This window comes from Mesitornis unicolor, unplaced genomic scaffold (assembly GCF_000695765.1).
Source record: "Mesitornis unicolor isolate BGI_N332 unplaced genomic scaffold, ASM69576v1 scaffold4486, whole genome shotgun sequence".
Taxonomy (NCBI): domain Eukaryota; kingdom Metazoa; phylum Chordata; class Aves; order Mesitornithiformes; family Mesitornithidae; genus Mesitornis; species Mesitornis unicolor.
In genome coordinates this window covers 1-16,634 of record NW_010188740.1, presented here as the reverse complement: position 1 = coordinate 16,634, position 16,634 = coordinate 1, and the positions used below count along the sequence as shown (strand labels likewise).

Sequence of the window (16,634 nt, the reverse complement as noted above, 5' to 3'; positions counted from 1 at the left end):
CATGATTGGGCAGAGCTCTTCCTGAATTAAATTGATAAAGTAGGGGTAACTCTTGTCTTATTACATCTGTGTTTCTACAGAGAGTCTTCTTTGACTATCTTATATTACAATAAATTCATCCAATAGTTTCAGTAAAGTGCTCTCTCTCTATATACATATGACTGCATCTCACAATCCACATTTAAGGTAACAAAAGTGCCATTTTGTATAATGGCATATTTGACCATACAGAACCACCCAAGGGGTGAACAACAGAACGTACAGCCCAAATTAATCTACTTTTAGGCATGCAGACAAGGTCTGGCCAATGGAGAGAACTAAATACTTCCAAGGCTGAGCCACACTCTCTCCACCAGTTTGGAGTGATCAGACTCCTGCCTTGTGGCTCCTGAGTGCCACGGATCAATCCGATTGCAAAAAATTTAAATTGATCCTTTTTACTGAAGTATTTTTTCAAATTTTCTGTAACATCAAGGTACAGTTACATGCAATAAAAAAACCAGCAGCAATGTTCACATTCCACCAGTAAGAATTAAGCATTAAGCTTAAGTGTTCTGAACGATAATTCATTTATTACATGACAATCTGGCTACAAGGGTTATTTGCAGGTTTGGACTAGCACATATAAAAAGGTATGATAAAGACTATCTTTTGTCTAGTTTCACATGAATGCTTTACAAATAATGTTTGTACTTTTTCCACAACTGTAGAGAGACTGTATTTTATTCTGGACTGTTTCCTGGTGAACAGGAATTATGAGGAGTGGCAAAGGTAGCTAGGGTTGTTTAGTTTGGAGAACAGGAGACTGAGGGGAGACCTTATTGCTGTCTAAAACTATCTGAAAGGAGGGTGTAGAGAGGTGGGTGCTGGTCTCTTCTTGCATGTAACCAGTGATAGGACAAGAGGAAATGGCCTCACATTGTGCCAGGGGAGGTTTAGACTGGATATGAGGAAAATTCTCTTTACTAAAAGAGTGGTCAAGCACTGGAAGGGGCTGCCCAGGGAGGTGGTGGAGTCCCCATCCCTGGAGGTGTTCAAGAAGTGTGTGGATGTGGCACTTCAGGACATGGTTTAGCGGGCATGGTGGTGTTGGGTTGATGGTTGGACTCAATCTTAGAGGTCTCTTCCAACCTTAATGATTCTGTGATTCTTGTTGCTATGTTATCATATGAGGTACCTAAAGGGTCTTGATTTTTCCAAGTCTTGCTTCAATGCAACTTTTTCCCACTCATGATGTATTTTAAGTCTTCCAAATTTCTGTTCTACTGAGGGTTTCTTTGCCTTCTTTGATGTATGAGAAAAGCATAACACAAATACAAATATTAGTTTTCCGTGTATTATGCTCTTCCTTTTCCATAGCACAATGCTTTTAAATCACTGCTTTACACAGCTTACGCTTCTACTTTGCGTCAAACTATGTACTTAGAAACAGTTTTGATACCTCTAAGATAAAGTGTTCTGTGTCCAAACTGCCAAAGTAAGATACATACACTCAGTCTAGGTAGTAGCAGGAAAGTTTGGAAGCGCTTTGGCAATGCTTACACAACAGGCAACTACCAAGGCCACTTGGTGATATGCCAGCCACCAAGAGTATGTCTAACTGCCAGCTGCATAGTCGATCAAAAACACACATACCTCTTTTTCGGCCAGCCAAAACGAGCACACACATTAGCCCCAGTCCATCCAGAAGGACAAAAAGAGCAGTGAACTATTTGTGCTGGTGAGGAGTTAGGAGACCTGAGAGTAGAAATCTTACACTGTACCCTGGGCCAAGGGATGAAGAGGATCAGTAACATGGCCGGAGCTTGGATCTTATGACAAAAGTGGGAAGCAAAGGAAGCCCAGCCTGCGTCAAAACAGCTCTGGAAAGCATTTTAATATTCAGTCAAGCTGAGCACCCTGAAATCAGCAGCTTTCTGAAGATAAAAGCTTCAAGGACCACACTAAACTAACTATCCTGTGTTAACAGTAGCTGTTCTGGTGCATCATGAAGGGTTTTTTTGTTTGCATTTTATTTCATTGTTTGGATACTCTCCTTAAGACATGGAGCTTACAAAGGGTAGCAGGACACATAACAATGAAGCAAACAAAAAGCCAGAAGCACAGATGTCAATTATGGTGCTAATCTAGAAAAAAAAGTACTACATGTAAACTTAAACTCAGCAAAGAGAACCTTGAGCAGGGGGTGGACAAGTTGTTATCAACAGGTCCCTTCCGACCTCAACAGTTTTGTGATTTTTGAACTAGCCAGAAACTCTGTGGCTCCATTCTTACTTTGGCTCCGGAGTAAACATATAGGCACTACAGTGACACAGGTAATGCCTGCTTTTTACCTTGAACTCCTGCTGAGTGACTGCTCAGCTGCACAGCTCCTGTTGCACAAAAAGTACTTAGGAACTAAGATGCTAAGGTGACTATATTCCTTTTGAAGGGCACAGGAACTCTTCCTTCAGAAAGACGCATTTGTGCCTTTTTCAGACTTTTTATAAATATAAAACAAAAATTGGGAGAATAACAGTGAGAGTCTAAAGCACAATGAATTCTGAAGTCTGTCTCACGATGGTTGTAAGAGATCTGCTCTGTCAACCATAACAGCAGGACACTAAATATCATAGATATCACAGAAATTAGCTGCACATCATTAATAGTAGGACTTTTCCCCAGAGCATTCAGTACACACAAAGCTGGAGGCCCAGATATGAACACATTACAAATTAATAAAGTAAAAGCAAAATCCTCCTAAAATAAGTTTTCCCTACTTCTCCCCCGTGTCCTGATACTGTCCCTCTATTGGCTGTGGTTTTGTAACTCTGCCCCAGTTACTCTGCACCATCCAGCCTGATCTCCCACTTCCCACAGTATCCCACCCCAGTGAAAGTTTCTCATTTATATATATAACTTTTTTCAAAAAGTGTATTCCCTTCATTTTTTAAATTCTTACTAAAATTCATCTTTCCAGTAAGCTGAGACACTTGACAGGAGAGAAGTAAAGGGACACTGTAGTTAGAAGACAAAATATTACTTTATCACTACTGAGGAAAACTGTCATTATGCTAAATAATGACTAAAATAATTCACTAAATCAAAGCACAGGAAATGGCACGATCAAGAAAAACGTTAGTTACTCAACAGCCTTACACATCAATTGGCTAAACCACTTGTATTTTAAAATTTTCCTTTGTGTCGCCTTAAACCTGCAACAGTGGGAAGGCAAAACCAGAATCATTTCTAAAATCCAACCCTTGTGTCAATGGCAGAATTCACACACACCCTTCTCCCTTCACCTGCCTACAATCGCCACCTCTTTGCTTCTCTGCAGTACGAGAGATTCAGCTGTTGTACCTCTCCTGACACATCACACCTCCCAACTCCCACACATCCATACATAATCATACATAAAACATCATCAGTCTACTGATCCAAGCCTGGATTCCTTACCCTCACCTTTCAATTCTATACAGTCTGCCCCACCTACAACTAGGCTCACGTTGCCTCCTGTCACACCATCTTTTTTCCTCTGTCCCAATCGCAAATCCATGCTTTTTCCTCAGCTTCCTCTTCCTGTGTGCCAAGTCCCCTCCCTCTCCTTCAAAACCCTCCTCAAAACTCACTTCTTTTGGTTCGATTTCCGTCACTAATCTCAGCTCCGGCGCTATCTGCTCCCTCTCGCGCGCCTAATTACATCGAAGATAAAACAAAAAACATGAAACAGAAAAAGTAAGTTATCCGAATATTTCATATGTGCTCTCACAAGGGCAGTCTCAATAACCCCATGTTTTGTTATTTTCTCTCTGTACTACATTAGCCACATTGCTGTGTGATTTCAGTTGATTTGCAACCTACCCTATGGTCTCATTGCATTGAGCCACACAAGTATTTTCCACTCTTTAAAAATTTTGCCTTTCCACCCTCACAGCTGAGTCTTATTAAAACACGCTTCTGCTGCAACTCAAAAATAGCTTTGAGTGTTGCAGTGTTTACAGTCTCTTCCTTTAAGACATGCTAAGCTCAAAGCAAAGAACTAACTAGTCTGCGTTCCTTTCTCCATGTAATTCAAATTCTGCATGCTTAGCACACACCTTCCAATCAGATCTTGCATCTGTTAAATTTGCTAATGCACTAGAACTTAAGTATCTTAAGCTCACATTCATCTCTTAAAAGGTATTTTTTCTTTGGAAACAGACAAAAAACAAGACATAGGTTGAAATTAAGCATGAAATGTTGGATCTGCAACTCCACAATTTCAGATCAAGTTACACCGCTGGCCTTTTTTTAAGCTTTACATAATTTTTAGTGAATATCTTCTTATAAACTAAATAATACAAAATATCAAAAGCATCCATTTGAGTTCTAGGCTTGGAGAAAGTTCAGTTTCAGGTAACTTATTTTCAAACCGAATCTTAGATCACATATTTATTCTTAAATAGCACAAAAATATCTTGAAGAGCAAACATTTTACCATCGCATAATGGCAGAGATATTGCAGAAAAAGAAGTATCTTTGCCTTTGAAAGCTACAGAACTTCATGCCTCTCTCCAATTTTGCAAAATTAAATGTTGAGACCAGCATAAATTAGCATTATAGCAAGTGTAATTGATGTCCTTGCTGCAAGACAAGTTAAAAATTCTAAATCCATCTCAGAAAGTGTAAATTTGGCCCCACTATTCTTTCTCAAGACTTCATTGAAGTCACCTACATTCAGCCCCTGAGATGCATGAGACTGACCATAACACTCAACTGCTGAGAAAAATGAGAAATGCTAGATGAGCTGGACTGACACCGAGCATGTCTGGACACTGAAGTGGTTGCTAATGGATTTACAATTTATTTTTTCTTTAAAGCTGACAACGTCAGTGACCTAAGAGTTGTAACTCAGGATTAAAGAAAACATAGCTCCCTAGAAAAAGCACAGAACAGAGTAAGGGACTTCTTTGCATTGTCACAGAAGGGCTCTTTCAGGTCAGTCACAACCACATTATCCAAGTTTTTCTATTTATGAAGTAAAATTAAATACTCTAGCTTCCTAACTTACTGTCATACTGAAAGTATTGTTTGAAATACTACATACTAGTTCAATAAAGTTTCTGTGAAAGTGCAGCATGAAGCCAGTGTTATCATGACTATGGATTTCAGTTTAATCTCTTCAATTAAACAATTTAAACAGTGCAGTGTTGCCTGCACCAAGTCTCAATGTTCTTTGCACAGGTGATCAACCCTAGTATAACCCTAATATACAGCTACCTATAACCTGGAGGCCAGGATATAGAAATGTTTGAGCTAATTTGCTTATCCATCTGCCCTTATCACAACAGGGATGGTTACAACAGTAGCTATTAAATACCTGAATGGTGTTTGTCAAGCTAAGTGTACTCTGAAGAAAACTGGGACCAAACAGGAACAGTTTTTTCATATTTCTTGTCTCCAACTCTCAAATAGCTTCAGTGGAGTAATTTCTCATGAACTATGAGAATACAGTTACCATGCAAGATAAGTGCAATGGCATTTGCACTGAAAGGATGTAACAGTTCGTTGTTTTTCTTTTGCATGTAAAGATATGCCTGTTGAATAAATCATGTCCTCTACTTCACATCCTCCCTCAACTTCTACTCAGCATCTCTTCTTTATTTCTGATAACGTTCAGTTTCTGTTAAAGAAATATTTACCTGTCTGGATCCCCAAAAGTTCTGGTACAGGGGAGAAAACCCCCACAGAACAATCCTGTTTGTAAGAAGATATGAGCAAAAAGCTACCACAGTAGCAAGCTGAAGAGATGAGGTGGGGAAGAAATAAATAAGTGATCAGCAGCACAGACTACTGACAAGCAAAAGCTTTTTCCTGAAAGGACACTGGAGGAGAAAGTCTCTGGATGCCTCTGGTTCTGTAAACTCCGCAAGACAAAACTCTGGGAACAGATTAGTTTGCAATGGTGTGTACAGCAGCTAGTCGTGTTGGGTAGAAGCAAGACTAATTGAGCAGCACACTCTGGGGCACCATCCATAAAGCAGGTGAAGCAAGGCAGTACAGGACCTAGAATAAAGACTAATCTAAAACTAGTTGTGCGAGATGACATTTTTACTATCTTACAATATTAAAAAAAAAAAATCTATATAAAACCTAACAAAGAGATACCTAAAGTATTCTTACCTGTCCTTTTGCATCCTCTGGCATAGATTTAATATGCATCCTCTTAAGACATCGAATAACACCATCATAGAATTGAACTGTGAATGTTCCTAGAAGAGGATTGATATAATCACTATGAGCAGTTAAAAAACAAACACACCTTGTTACTATGAAAGCTTTAGCAAAATGTTTTGTAGGCAATATGAACAAAGTTACCAAGTGTCACCTACAGTCAGGATCGAGAATTTTAAGAAAAATAAATTACAGTCTCAAAAAAACCTTGCTTTTATACTGTTGCTTCTTGTCCACTTGGACAATTTCAAGCATGTTTAAGCTAGTGTGTCACTTTTGCTAATAATTCATTGAATCAATTAAGTAATATTTAAGTTGCTACAACAAGGAAACAATTTCATTCACAATCAAATCCTCATTTGCTTTAAACTACAGTAAAAACTCCAACTTCTACTTATGTTCATTAGAAATGTCACCCCATTGTGAAGTACTGCATCTAAGCTGTTCCTTTATTTCCCCATTTCAATTGCTTTTCTTCAATACACAGAACTTTTGAGAGACCTATTATTCCTAAAACAATTACAAAAATTTAAATATATCATTATTCCATAATATTTATAACACTGTGCACAGGATATTCTTCCCCTCACTGAGGATATATTAAGCATTTTGTCTTAGAGAAGAAATTCCAATTGTCTAGTTCCATACAGATAAAAGATCTAAGATTAAAGATTTCTTATTAAATTTGACAGAACAGAAACATTTTCACTTAATATTGAGGCAGTGAAGAAAACTTTACATGCATGCCACTTTTTTAAGCAGACTACAGCTGCAGCACAGCATATGCAAACAGTCCTTACCAACGGGTCATAGTGAATACATACCCTCTTTATTAATTGCTTCAATCTTTGCAGGGTAATATCGACAGTCTGTCCAACGAGCTAGGACTTCTTCTCCAGGTTTAAAATCCTATTTCATACAAATTTAGACATTAATATTTTAATCATTTGGATTTTTTTTCCTGAAAAGAATTAAACACTATATGCTTGAGTGATTTAATATACAAAAACAAGTAGGACAGTTCACCAAAAAAGAGTCAAAACCAAAACAGATGTGCCACTTACAACAAATTCTTCATCGTCTTTCAGCCCTTCTTTCCTTAATGCTGGTCGCTCCAAGGGTCGCAACCTATTGCTGTCCCAGTAAATCCACTCGTCGTAGCGATGACTCCAACGTTCAAAATGGACCAACATCTTCCCCTCTTCATAATCCATCTTCTCAATACGAGATGGATACCTTTAATGATAAACAAACTGATAAACCCCAAAGCTTTTTCCAGGGTTTTAATTTTTGGCATACAACAGTGCTTACACGACCATTCAGAATGTTACACTAATACCTTGTACGGAGAAATCTCCAAGTCCAAAAAAGATGAAGCTACTAAATAGATAGCAGGATAACATTTATTTTAAGAGTTATCTATACACATCACAGATCTGTCATCAGCTTCATCCTGGTCAGATGATTCTACACAAATTTAAACCTCAAACTCCAGACCAAGACTGCCTGAAATTGGCATTGCAAGTTTGTGCTTATCAGCTTTAAAACCTGTGTCCGTTTTAAATCCTGTAAGATTTTTCATTTGCTTGGGGATAGGAAGGATATGAAATAGTTTTAGGAGTACATTCATTACTTCTATCATATAATATGTTTCACCAAACTATACCACTGATTCCAGACAAATCCAAGGAACTAATCAAACCCAGAAGTCAACAGAACTTAAACTACACCACTTACTAAGTAACAGATACACTTCCGTGATTCCACTGCCACTAACTTTGATACATAGTAACTATTTTTTAGTCATCATCTCTGTAACTCCACAAGCACTAAAATAAATGTCAGTCTTAATTAACAAGTGCATTTTACTTTCAGCAAGCATTTTACATGCTCAGTAGAACTAATCAGGACTGAACTGCAAGAAGGTCAAATCTTAGGCATCTACTTATTTTGGGTGTGGCATAGCTTTATTTTAGGAACCATAAAGACTGAGATTACACTTGTAGAGAAAAAAGGCAAATTCCTCTAACTTCAGCAATTACTATTCAGTCTTACTATTTCTGTTTCACCAAAGTGATGTACTTCACAAAAATGTAGTAGGGGAGCAAGGCTCAAGCTGGTTTTGTCACACTACTTCCTCCACCATTACTTCCACTGCATGAAATGTAGAGAAAATTGGAATGAGGCAGAACTCAGCTCCCTCTGCCCTTCACAAAAGTACTGCAATGGATTCAAAAACTGCAAAGAATCTCCTAGGAAAAAAGTTAGTTAGATTAAATTTTCTCCAGAGCTTGTATTAGGGATGGTCTAAAGTTAACAAAATATGAATTGAAAAGAAAGAGCACAGCAAAAGGACAGCTGTCTTTCACTTCCATTAAGAGACAACCTGTTTTTCGACCAAAGTGCTGCTGTGGAGCAATAGTAAGAAAGCAGAGCTTGAGCAACCAATTTCCAGTCCTACCACAAATGCCATCAGCTGGAAATGCAACCGACATATACAGGAACCCTGTCAACATTTTCAATTTTAAATATTTTCTCTCCAAAATATTGATGGTGCTGATAAAGGAGTCTTTAACACTGTGTTCTGATTAAAATAGAAGTTCTCAGGAAGTACCGGCTTTCTTACTTCCAGGTGACTAGAACAGGGCATTAAAACAAAAGGTGTCAATCTCAAATTGCTCTTTCATTTCTCTAGTCCTACTTCTTCAGCTGAAGCAATGCACACAGCTTCTCAACATCTAAATAACTCAAGAGTTGCTGAATGAGAACAACTCTGATTTTCTAGGTTACTATTGCAACTACTTCAGCCCCATTTCACCCTCGCATCAGAATGCACAGACAGTCCTGCCTCTTGTTGCATTTCTCTCATCCATATATTTCACAAGTGCAAAATACTTTCACAATGTCTTACTCTCAAATTGCAGACTCTCATTTGCTACCTTAACAACAAAATCTGTTTCAAGATAGAAAAAGCCCATGGAACTTCTTTCAGAGTAGCAGGAGATCAGCCCCCTTTCCCCTCTCAAGTAAACTGGCAACAAGAATCTGACAAGAACAGCGAAGCTGGTGATATACTGTTCAAAACAGAAAGCAAAACTCATAGCTCAAAACCCAAATCACATCGTCAGCATTCTGCTTTAACTTTAAACAAGGCTTCAAGAAAATCAGTCACCCAAGAGATGGTTTTCCTAAGCCCTGCCTCTGATGATGCTTTCAAGTCCACAAGCTGCTACATTTTAGAATTAAATTCCTAAATTTCTTTCTAGGTTTTTTTTTCCATCTTCCTGAGTGTTCTAATTTCAGACTTCTTACAGCTATACACCAAGTGTCAGAATAAGCAGGAAGAGTAGCTGAGCACAGGAAAAAGTTACTGCTCCCTACAGCAAATGTATGAGTAATCATGTTACCTACTAGAGTTTGGAACAGAAGGATGGCAGAAAAAGTATTTAACAGAGAGAAGGAAGGAAAAATACTCGGAAGCCCAGAGGACAGGAAGTTCACTTTACAGCAATCAAAAATAGGAGCTTGTGCACAAGCACTGAAGCTGCAGGAGTGAAACGGAAGACAAACCAATGGTGTGTTTTCTCACTGAAGTTGGAAATTCCAGGTTTACCACATGTCAGCCAGGTAGTCACACAAAACCATGGTTATTTTACAAAATTCAGAGACCATCAGCCAAAACACAGAATTCTCCTTTTCCTCCACATCTAAAACGCAAATGCTCTGTTCCCATTATGACACTACCCTACAGTGATTCGCCTTGGTACATTTTTATTGTTGTTACAGCTGGTAGCTTTCGCTGGTCATCAGCGGCAAAGTCACCACTCCAAGCACTGTCTGTAAAAGACAACAGAAGGTAAAAACTGGCAAAATATGGTACACAGTCCTGGAAAGAGAAAACTGAGTAAGAGAGGGTGGTAAAATACAGAGTATAGTTTAAAGACAAATATATGAAAATGAAGATAGTTTTAAGGAAAATTCAGTTAACTAAGAATCAAGAAATTAGTAAGTATCAGGAAAAAAAGAAAGAAAAGCTAGAATCAGATAATAAAAGAAGATGTGCAAAATATTAAGTCTCATTAGGGATCACTCAACAGAGGAAATGCTGCACCAAGTATTTATTGGTTAATTTGTCTTTGATAAATACAGTTTCTGCTATCGACCTATTTTAAAAATGTCGTGACTAGCTCTGAATCAAAATTCATTGTATTGGTTTTGCACAGTTAAATCCTATAATAACCATACAATCACATAATGGCTTTATTCCAACAATTTATGTTTCATCAACGTTAAGACAGTGACTGCAAGATGAACAAAGCCAAACGTGCATTCAACTCCAGTACTCAAAGATGGAAGATTTGGCAAATCTCTGAACCAGCCAAGTTATAGATGATTGGTTATCAGGCAACCCAGAAAGAACTTTGTATGGATTTAGCAACAAGCTATTACCCTCAATATCCACTAAATTTAGCCAGGCAATGTGCCACAAATATGTATAAACAGTAGTATTTCACAACACTGATCCCACAGTGGAAAAGAGCAGAGCACACATATTGCAGAGTTTACTATTGCAAATTTTACACTGCACAGAAATTTTTGATGTTATAGTTTTTGTACTTCTGCTAAAAATAATCAATTTAATAAATGGCAAAATTATACAAATATTATACAAGGCAAGTATGTATTTCCTGCTAATAAAAGATACAACGGTAACAAACTTCTTAATCCACCTTTTTTAAGAATTCTAGTAGCAATGCATACAGGAAAGCTTTTACTATGGCTTAGAGCAATGTTTATATTATTCTGTAGAAAGAAGATTAATATGAAGATGGTAACATCTCAAATACACGACAAATGTTATGTAGAAGTTGCTTCCATTGCAAAGCTACAAGTAGGCTTTATGAAAAAGTACTACAAAGGGCAATACAAACATCACTTCCTACAGTATCAAGTGTAACGACGTTTCAACAGGCAGGTTAATTCTTCCCGTTCACCCCCAGTAAGTTTTGGTACACAAACAGATTTGCTGACATTTGTTCAGCACAAACCAGAAAAACACACTAAAAAAAACTGAGGAAAAAGTCTTTACTTTTCACAAAGAAACGACAACAAAACAGACCCCCACACTGCAGCTCAATAACAAAGTGTTCTTTTTGTGGGAAGAAACAATCACCTGCAAGTTTTGGGTGTGCTTTTTTTTTTTTAACAGCATGCTGGAAATAGTATTTAATAATCCCAAATACAGTCTCATCCAAATTTCTGGGGGAGTTTGTTCTTGTTTTTTCAAAAAAAAAGAGAACAGGAAAACTATTGTTAGTTTATGGCATCTGCCCAGTTCACATATTGCAAGCTCTCCATTCTCAGGTTCCAGTGATGTCAACCCATAAGAACTAGGCAACGTTTTTGTAAAGCTGCAAAATCTAATATGGCTTACAAAATTTACACTATGGAGCACTGGTCAGACAACAAAAATGCTCCAATGTTCATATAGGAAAAATTAATGGGAATCTTCCAGTTTTCATTACTTGACAGTGTTAAAAAAAATACCATTTTCCCCAGTGAATTAATATATATTGATGGTTACATGGACAGCATTTTTCATTTTGACATCACCATCATCATCTTCCTTTTGACCCTTCAGAAGTGACCAACAAGGGGTGAATTGCCCTGTGAGATGGGACAATAATTATTTCAAACTATAAAAGTGAATGCAAAAGTTAGTAAGTTTGCTTAAGTTTGCACCTACAAAGTCTAGAAACAGACACATACTTCCTGCCTTCACAATAATGGTGTAGAAAGTCTTCCCTTCTACCTCGTAGAGGATATAAAACCAAATACTCTCCATTCTGACTTCTCCACAAATAGGCTCCTGGCATCTGCAAAATCTGCAAACAACTATTTCTAACTCCCCACCTTTCATATATATGTGTAATGCGTTATATCAATATAAAACAGAGTCTTCACAGTCCTTTCAAATGCCTGGCTGTCAAGTAACGCAGTCAACTGAAATCCTAAGCAAGGACTGCACAAAATCAGAATTCCCAAAGTCTAACAGGGAAAAAAAGCTTCCTCCGTACTGAAAAAAAAAATCCAAACCACACAGATAAACAAATATACCACATTCAAGTGCTGCTGTTCTGATAATTAACATATTTTAGTGAGCTATTTCCATTCCAGTACTGCAAAAAGGGCCACGTCTCTTTAATTCCTTTATTACCTAAGATACAGTTTAGATCAAGTAGATTAATAAAGATTATGGTCTCAAAAAAGGAATAGGGTTGTTTTTTTCAAAGCAATATCTGGAACTTACAGGACAACCAGTAGAGAGCTATAGACACGGAAGACACAAGAAAACAGCATAAAAACAAAGAAGAGATGCATCTTTAAATACATCAGCTTTGCAGAGACTGTGTCCTACTTGTGGGAGCCAACAGCTTAAGAACCAGCCTTACACACAGGCACACGCTTGCAGATAAGGGCAGTTTTACTGCTGTTTCATTTGTTTTGTCAGTGACAGGGATATGTGCACGTTATCAGTTTTTGTATCAAATCACAGGATAATTCAAGTTGTAAGGGACCTCAGAAAGCCTCCAGTCCAACCTCCCACTCAAAGCAGGGTCAGCTATGGGATCAGACCAGGTTTTCCAGAGTTCTACCCAGCCCAGCCTTGAAAACCTCCAATGCTGGAGACTCCAAACTATTTGGGCAACCTAATCCACTACCTGACTGTCCCACGGGGAAAAGACTCTCCTTGTACCTGGCCTGAATCTTTCTTGTTTCAGCTTGTGCCTGTTGTCTCTTGTCCTCCAACCACACATTGCTGTGGAGAGCTTGGCTAAGTCTTCTTGATAACATCCCTGTAGGTATTGGAAGGCTGCAGGCGGGTCTTCTGAAGCTAAACATGTCCAGTTTCCTCACCCTTTCTTCACAAGTCCTTCACTCCAGACCCCTGATCATCTTATATCTATTTAATAATTTTCTATTTTCAGTCAATCCCATCTCATTTCCTATCTGCTGACAGATGATCACACTGATTTTGGTTAGAGCTGCATTCCCTAGTTTGCTTTAGTGAATTTAAATTTAACAAGTGGTACAAATTCATTATAGAAAATTACCTCCCCTGCAACAGTCTACTGTTTTTCACTTGATAAAGAAGCAGTTGTAGTTACCTTTACAATAAAGCAAAAACAAACACGCTCATTGACAGCCTGTCTTTGTAAATCAGTTTGCCCAGGCTTTCTTCTACTCAGTAACCATAAATGCCAAATGATACCAGTGACCCAAACACTGTCCGCAAAAACTTCCTCATTTAAAGTGCAGGGTTTTTAATCAGTAGTCAAAGTACACAATACCCTCTCCAAAGTTTACAGAATCCAAACAGAACAGCAAACACCATAAGATGAATTTCAGCAACTACTACACAGACGGAAATTTAAGACCTGCAGAAGTGCCTCAGAAAGCAAAAACATACCACAGAACTTTACTGTATTTTTTCACATCCTCTAGAGGCTTTTCTTGATTAACTTTTTAATTGGTCACAAACACTGGATCTTTAAATGACAGGAGGCTTTCAGAAAAATGGAGGAAAAAATTTAAAACCCTTTCAAAGGCTATTTTTCAGCAAGTGTTCTCAATTTGTTGTTTGTAGAAAGCCTGAGCTAAGCAATACCACTGCTCTTCAATTTTGGTTTTGTTGAAAATCATAAAGAGATTTCATGTAAGTTCAGCAACTTTATCTTCTTTGAAGTATGTTCTATTTCTGCATGCAGATGAGGGGAAAGGATACAGCTTATATATAGAAAGAATTTAAAAAACATCCACCACCCCCTTATGCAACAGAAAGCTAAGGAAAAAAAAAAGTCACATGGACTTTTATTCCAGCCCATGTCACCCTAATAATAACACAACAGTAGGCTTTCTCTAAGAAGCTCTTTGGTTGTGTGCATAAATATTATTTCTTTTGAAAATGTGTCCTGTTTTCGGTGTTGCTGTAACTGCAAAATTTTAATGTTAACTTTTAACTTTCTGCTCTCATATACGACACCAAAGAAGTTCACATGCAAATAAACTTGACCTGTTCTACCTGATGCTCCAGATAACAAATCAATTCCTAGAAAATTCAGAATAAATTCTATTCTGCCCAAAAATACCAAGCAACTCAGCTGCAGAACTTGCAACAGGGCCCACACCTGACAAGGCCAAACCTAGACAAGTACTTCAGAACAGATACACGACCTGCCCTGTGAAAAGGCTGAGCAGATCTGACACAAACTACACACTAGATATTCAGTGATCTTTTTCTGATACAGTTAAGCTGAAGCTATTTTTATATATTAACTTTTATTAGCTAGTTACATTAACCATTTACCTCTAGTCACAGGGGATGCTATAAAAAGTTCTACTAAAATTATTTTATTTTTATAGCACTATTCAGACAGCTTCATGATCTTGACGTTCAGTTACAGAATCAGCATGTTGAAAACCCTCCCTACAGCAACAGATTAAAACAAGGACTGTGCTGGAAATCATAGTTTCCTTTAGAGACTGTTTACTGAAACAAACACTTTTTCTATAATTAAAATCAAAGCTCCACAGACAAAAAAGTTCAACCCAACCTTTTACACAGATATAACTAGTAAACGTGTAACACACAGACTGCTCAGTCACATAACCTGGACTTGGTAGGAACAGGTATTTACCTGAACATGGTTAGTTCTCCAGGAATGCAACAGAAAAGCAGGTACAGGCATCTACATTTCCTAGCCCTAATTAAACAGAGAGCAGCTAAGAAAAAACTTCTGGGTAGAAGCATCACCTTCCTACGTCAGACGCTTTAACAAAACAAGGGAGTTTTCAAACTGAAATAGCACGGCCAGTGCACATCATGAAATTAGCCCACTTGCATTAAGAAGTTTTTGACTCAATTTACTTCAAAAGAACAACTCTTTTCACAATACATACGCTGTGTAGCATGGTCCTTGTGCCCACAAATTTCCATTTTATAGTCTTGACTGCAGAGTCAGTTTTACGCACTTCATTCCTCCAACTGTTTGATACAAATCCAATTCCACTTACCTATTTCACGAACTCCAATTGAGGATTTTTTTCTTTTTTAAAATCGGTTTTGTGAACCTATGAAGTATGACACCTGACTACAAAACAAATTCAGGTGCACACCTTCAAACTAAACCAAAAGAGGCCTTTAGTGACAAAAGTCTGCCACGTTAACACACCGAGCATCTCACAGATGACGCCACATTCCACTCTACTCTGGAAATGCTCTTTGCTTACTACAGCAGCACAAGCAACTAAAAGCAAACAAACGAAAACCCACAAAAGTTTAATTTAATTTCTGAAGAGATAATATATTCCTAAAAGTTGAAAGTTTTAGCAGACTTATTGGGAAATTCAAAAGGTTCACATGTGAAACAATCAACTGATAGGTGCACTAACTTTTTATGATTAAACATCAAAACATATTCTATATATACACAAAATAATTATGCTCTTAGCAAATACTGCACGATATCTTCCATACCATTTTTGTAAATAGTCCAGTGCCTCCAAGCGAGCACCAATCTCAAACGTGATTCCAGGACGATTTGGAGGCTTTTTACTCATCTTGATATTTTCTTTTTCACTACCTTTGGAAGAAAAAAAAAAGACACATTAAAACACATAATGTTGTCTAAAGCATGTCACTGACAGCAAATATGTTCTAGAGAATGGAAACAGATGTGAGTTTTCTATCCTGACTTTCCACTAACTGCTTAGTTTTCATTAAGTATAGTCAAGGCCCATATCTGGCATTAAAGAAAATTCACATATATTCATTCAGATTTCTTTCCCTCCTCAAAAAAAACTATCATCAACCTTAAGTCAAGAAAATTTAAAAAAATGGTGCTCATCTCTGAAACTGTACTACACTGAAATGCCTTAGGAAGCTTTTGGAGAGTAATTTTAAGAGTTATCTAGAGTCAACGTGTGTTCTCTCGACTAACATGGAAAAAGTCAAAATCTATAAAAACGTACCTTACCAAGAACAGAAATTTAAAGATATGCATGGCCTAAAGGGCAAGTAAAATGAGATCAGTAAAACCAAAAATAAACAAAAATGCCACCTTCAGCTTTTCTATGCACTCTCGAGTCTCATTCACAGCACTAAAGAAGTGTCATTCACAAATGCCTCCAAATTTTTTCTTAGTGATTGAGTCCCTATCAAAAATTTACTTCTGTGTCCGACTCCCACCGCTGTTACCGTGACTTTCCGGGGCAGCACCCTTCTCATCCCGCAGCACCCGGTGCCTTGCCCTCGGGGGCGCCCACTCCGTGCCCGCTGAGGACCGAGGGGGCCGGGATGCAGGGCCAGAGCCACCCTCGGCGGCATCCGGACCCCTGTTTTGAAGCGGCGCTCCCCAGTCCCCACTGGCAGCGCTATC

The 16,634-nt window shown here is 38.0% G+C and overlaps 1 protein-coding gene across 1 annotated transcript in view; it reads right to left on the bottom strand.

Moving 5' to 3' along the window:
- The window catches only part of PHF20L1 (PHD finger protein 20-like 1), a 50,805-nt gene extending 34,971 nt beyond the window's left edge, over positions 1-15,834 (bottom strand). The window contains exons 1-4 of the mRNA XM_010185815.1: positions 15,734-15,834; positions 7,260-7,431; positions 7,020-7,104; positions 6,145-6,233 (exon numbers count right to left, since the gene is read on the bottom strand). Of these exons, the coding sequence (XP_010184117.1) occupies positions 6,145-6,233; positions 7,020-7,104; positions 7,260-7,431; positions 15,734-15,816 (429 nt within the window). The 5' untranslated portion in view covers positions 15,817-15,834. The remainder of the gene's footprint in view (positions 1-6,144; positions 6,234-7,019; positions 7,105-7,259; positions 7,432-15,733) is intronic.
- Positions 15,835-16,634: the final 800 nt, after the last annotated feature.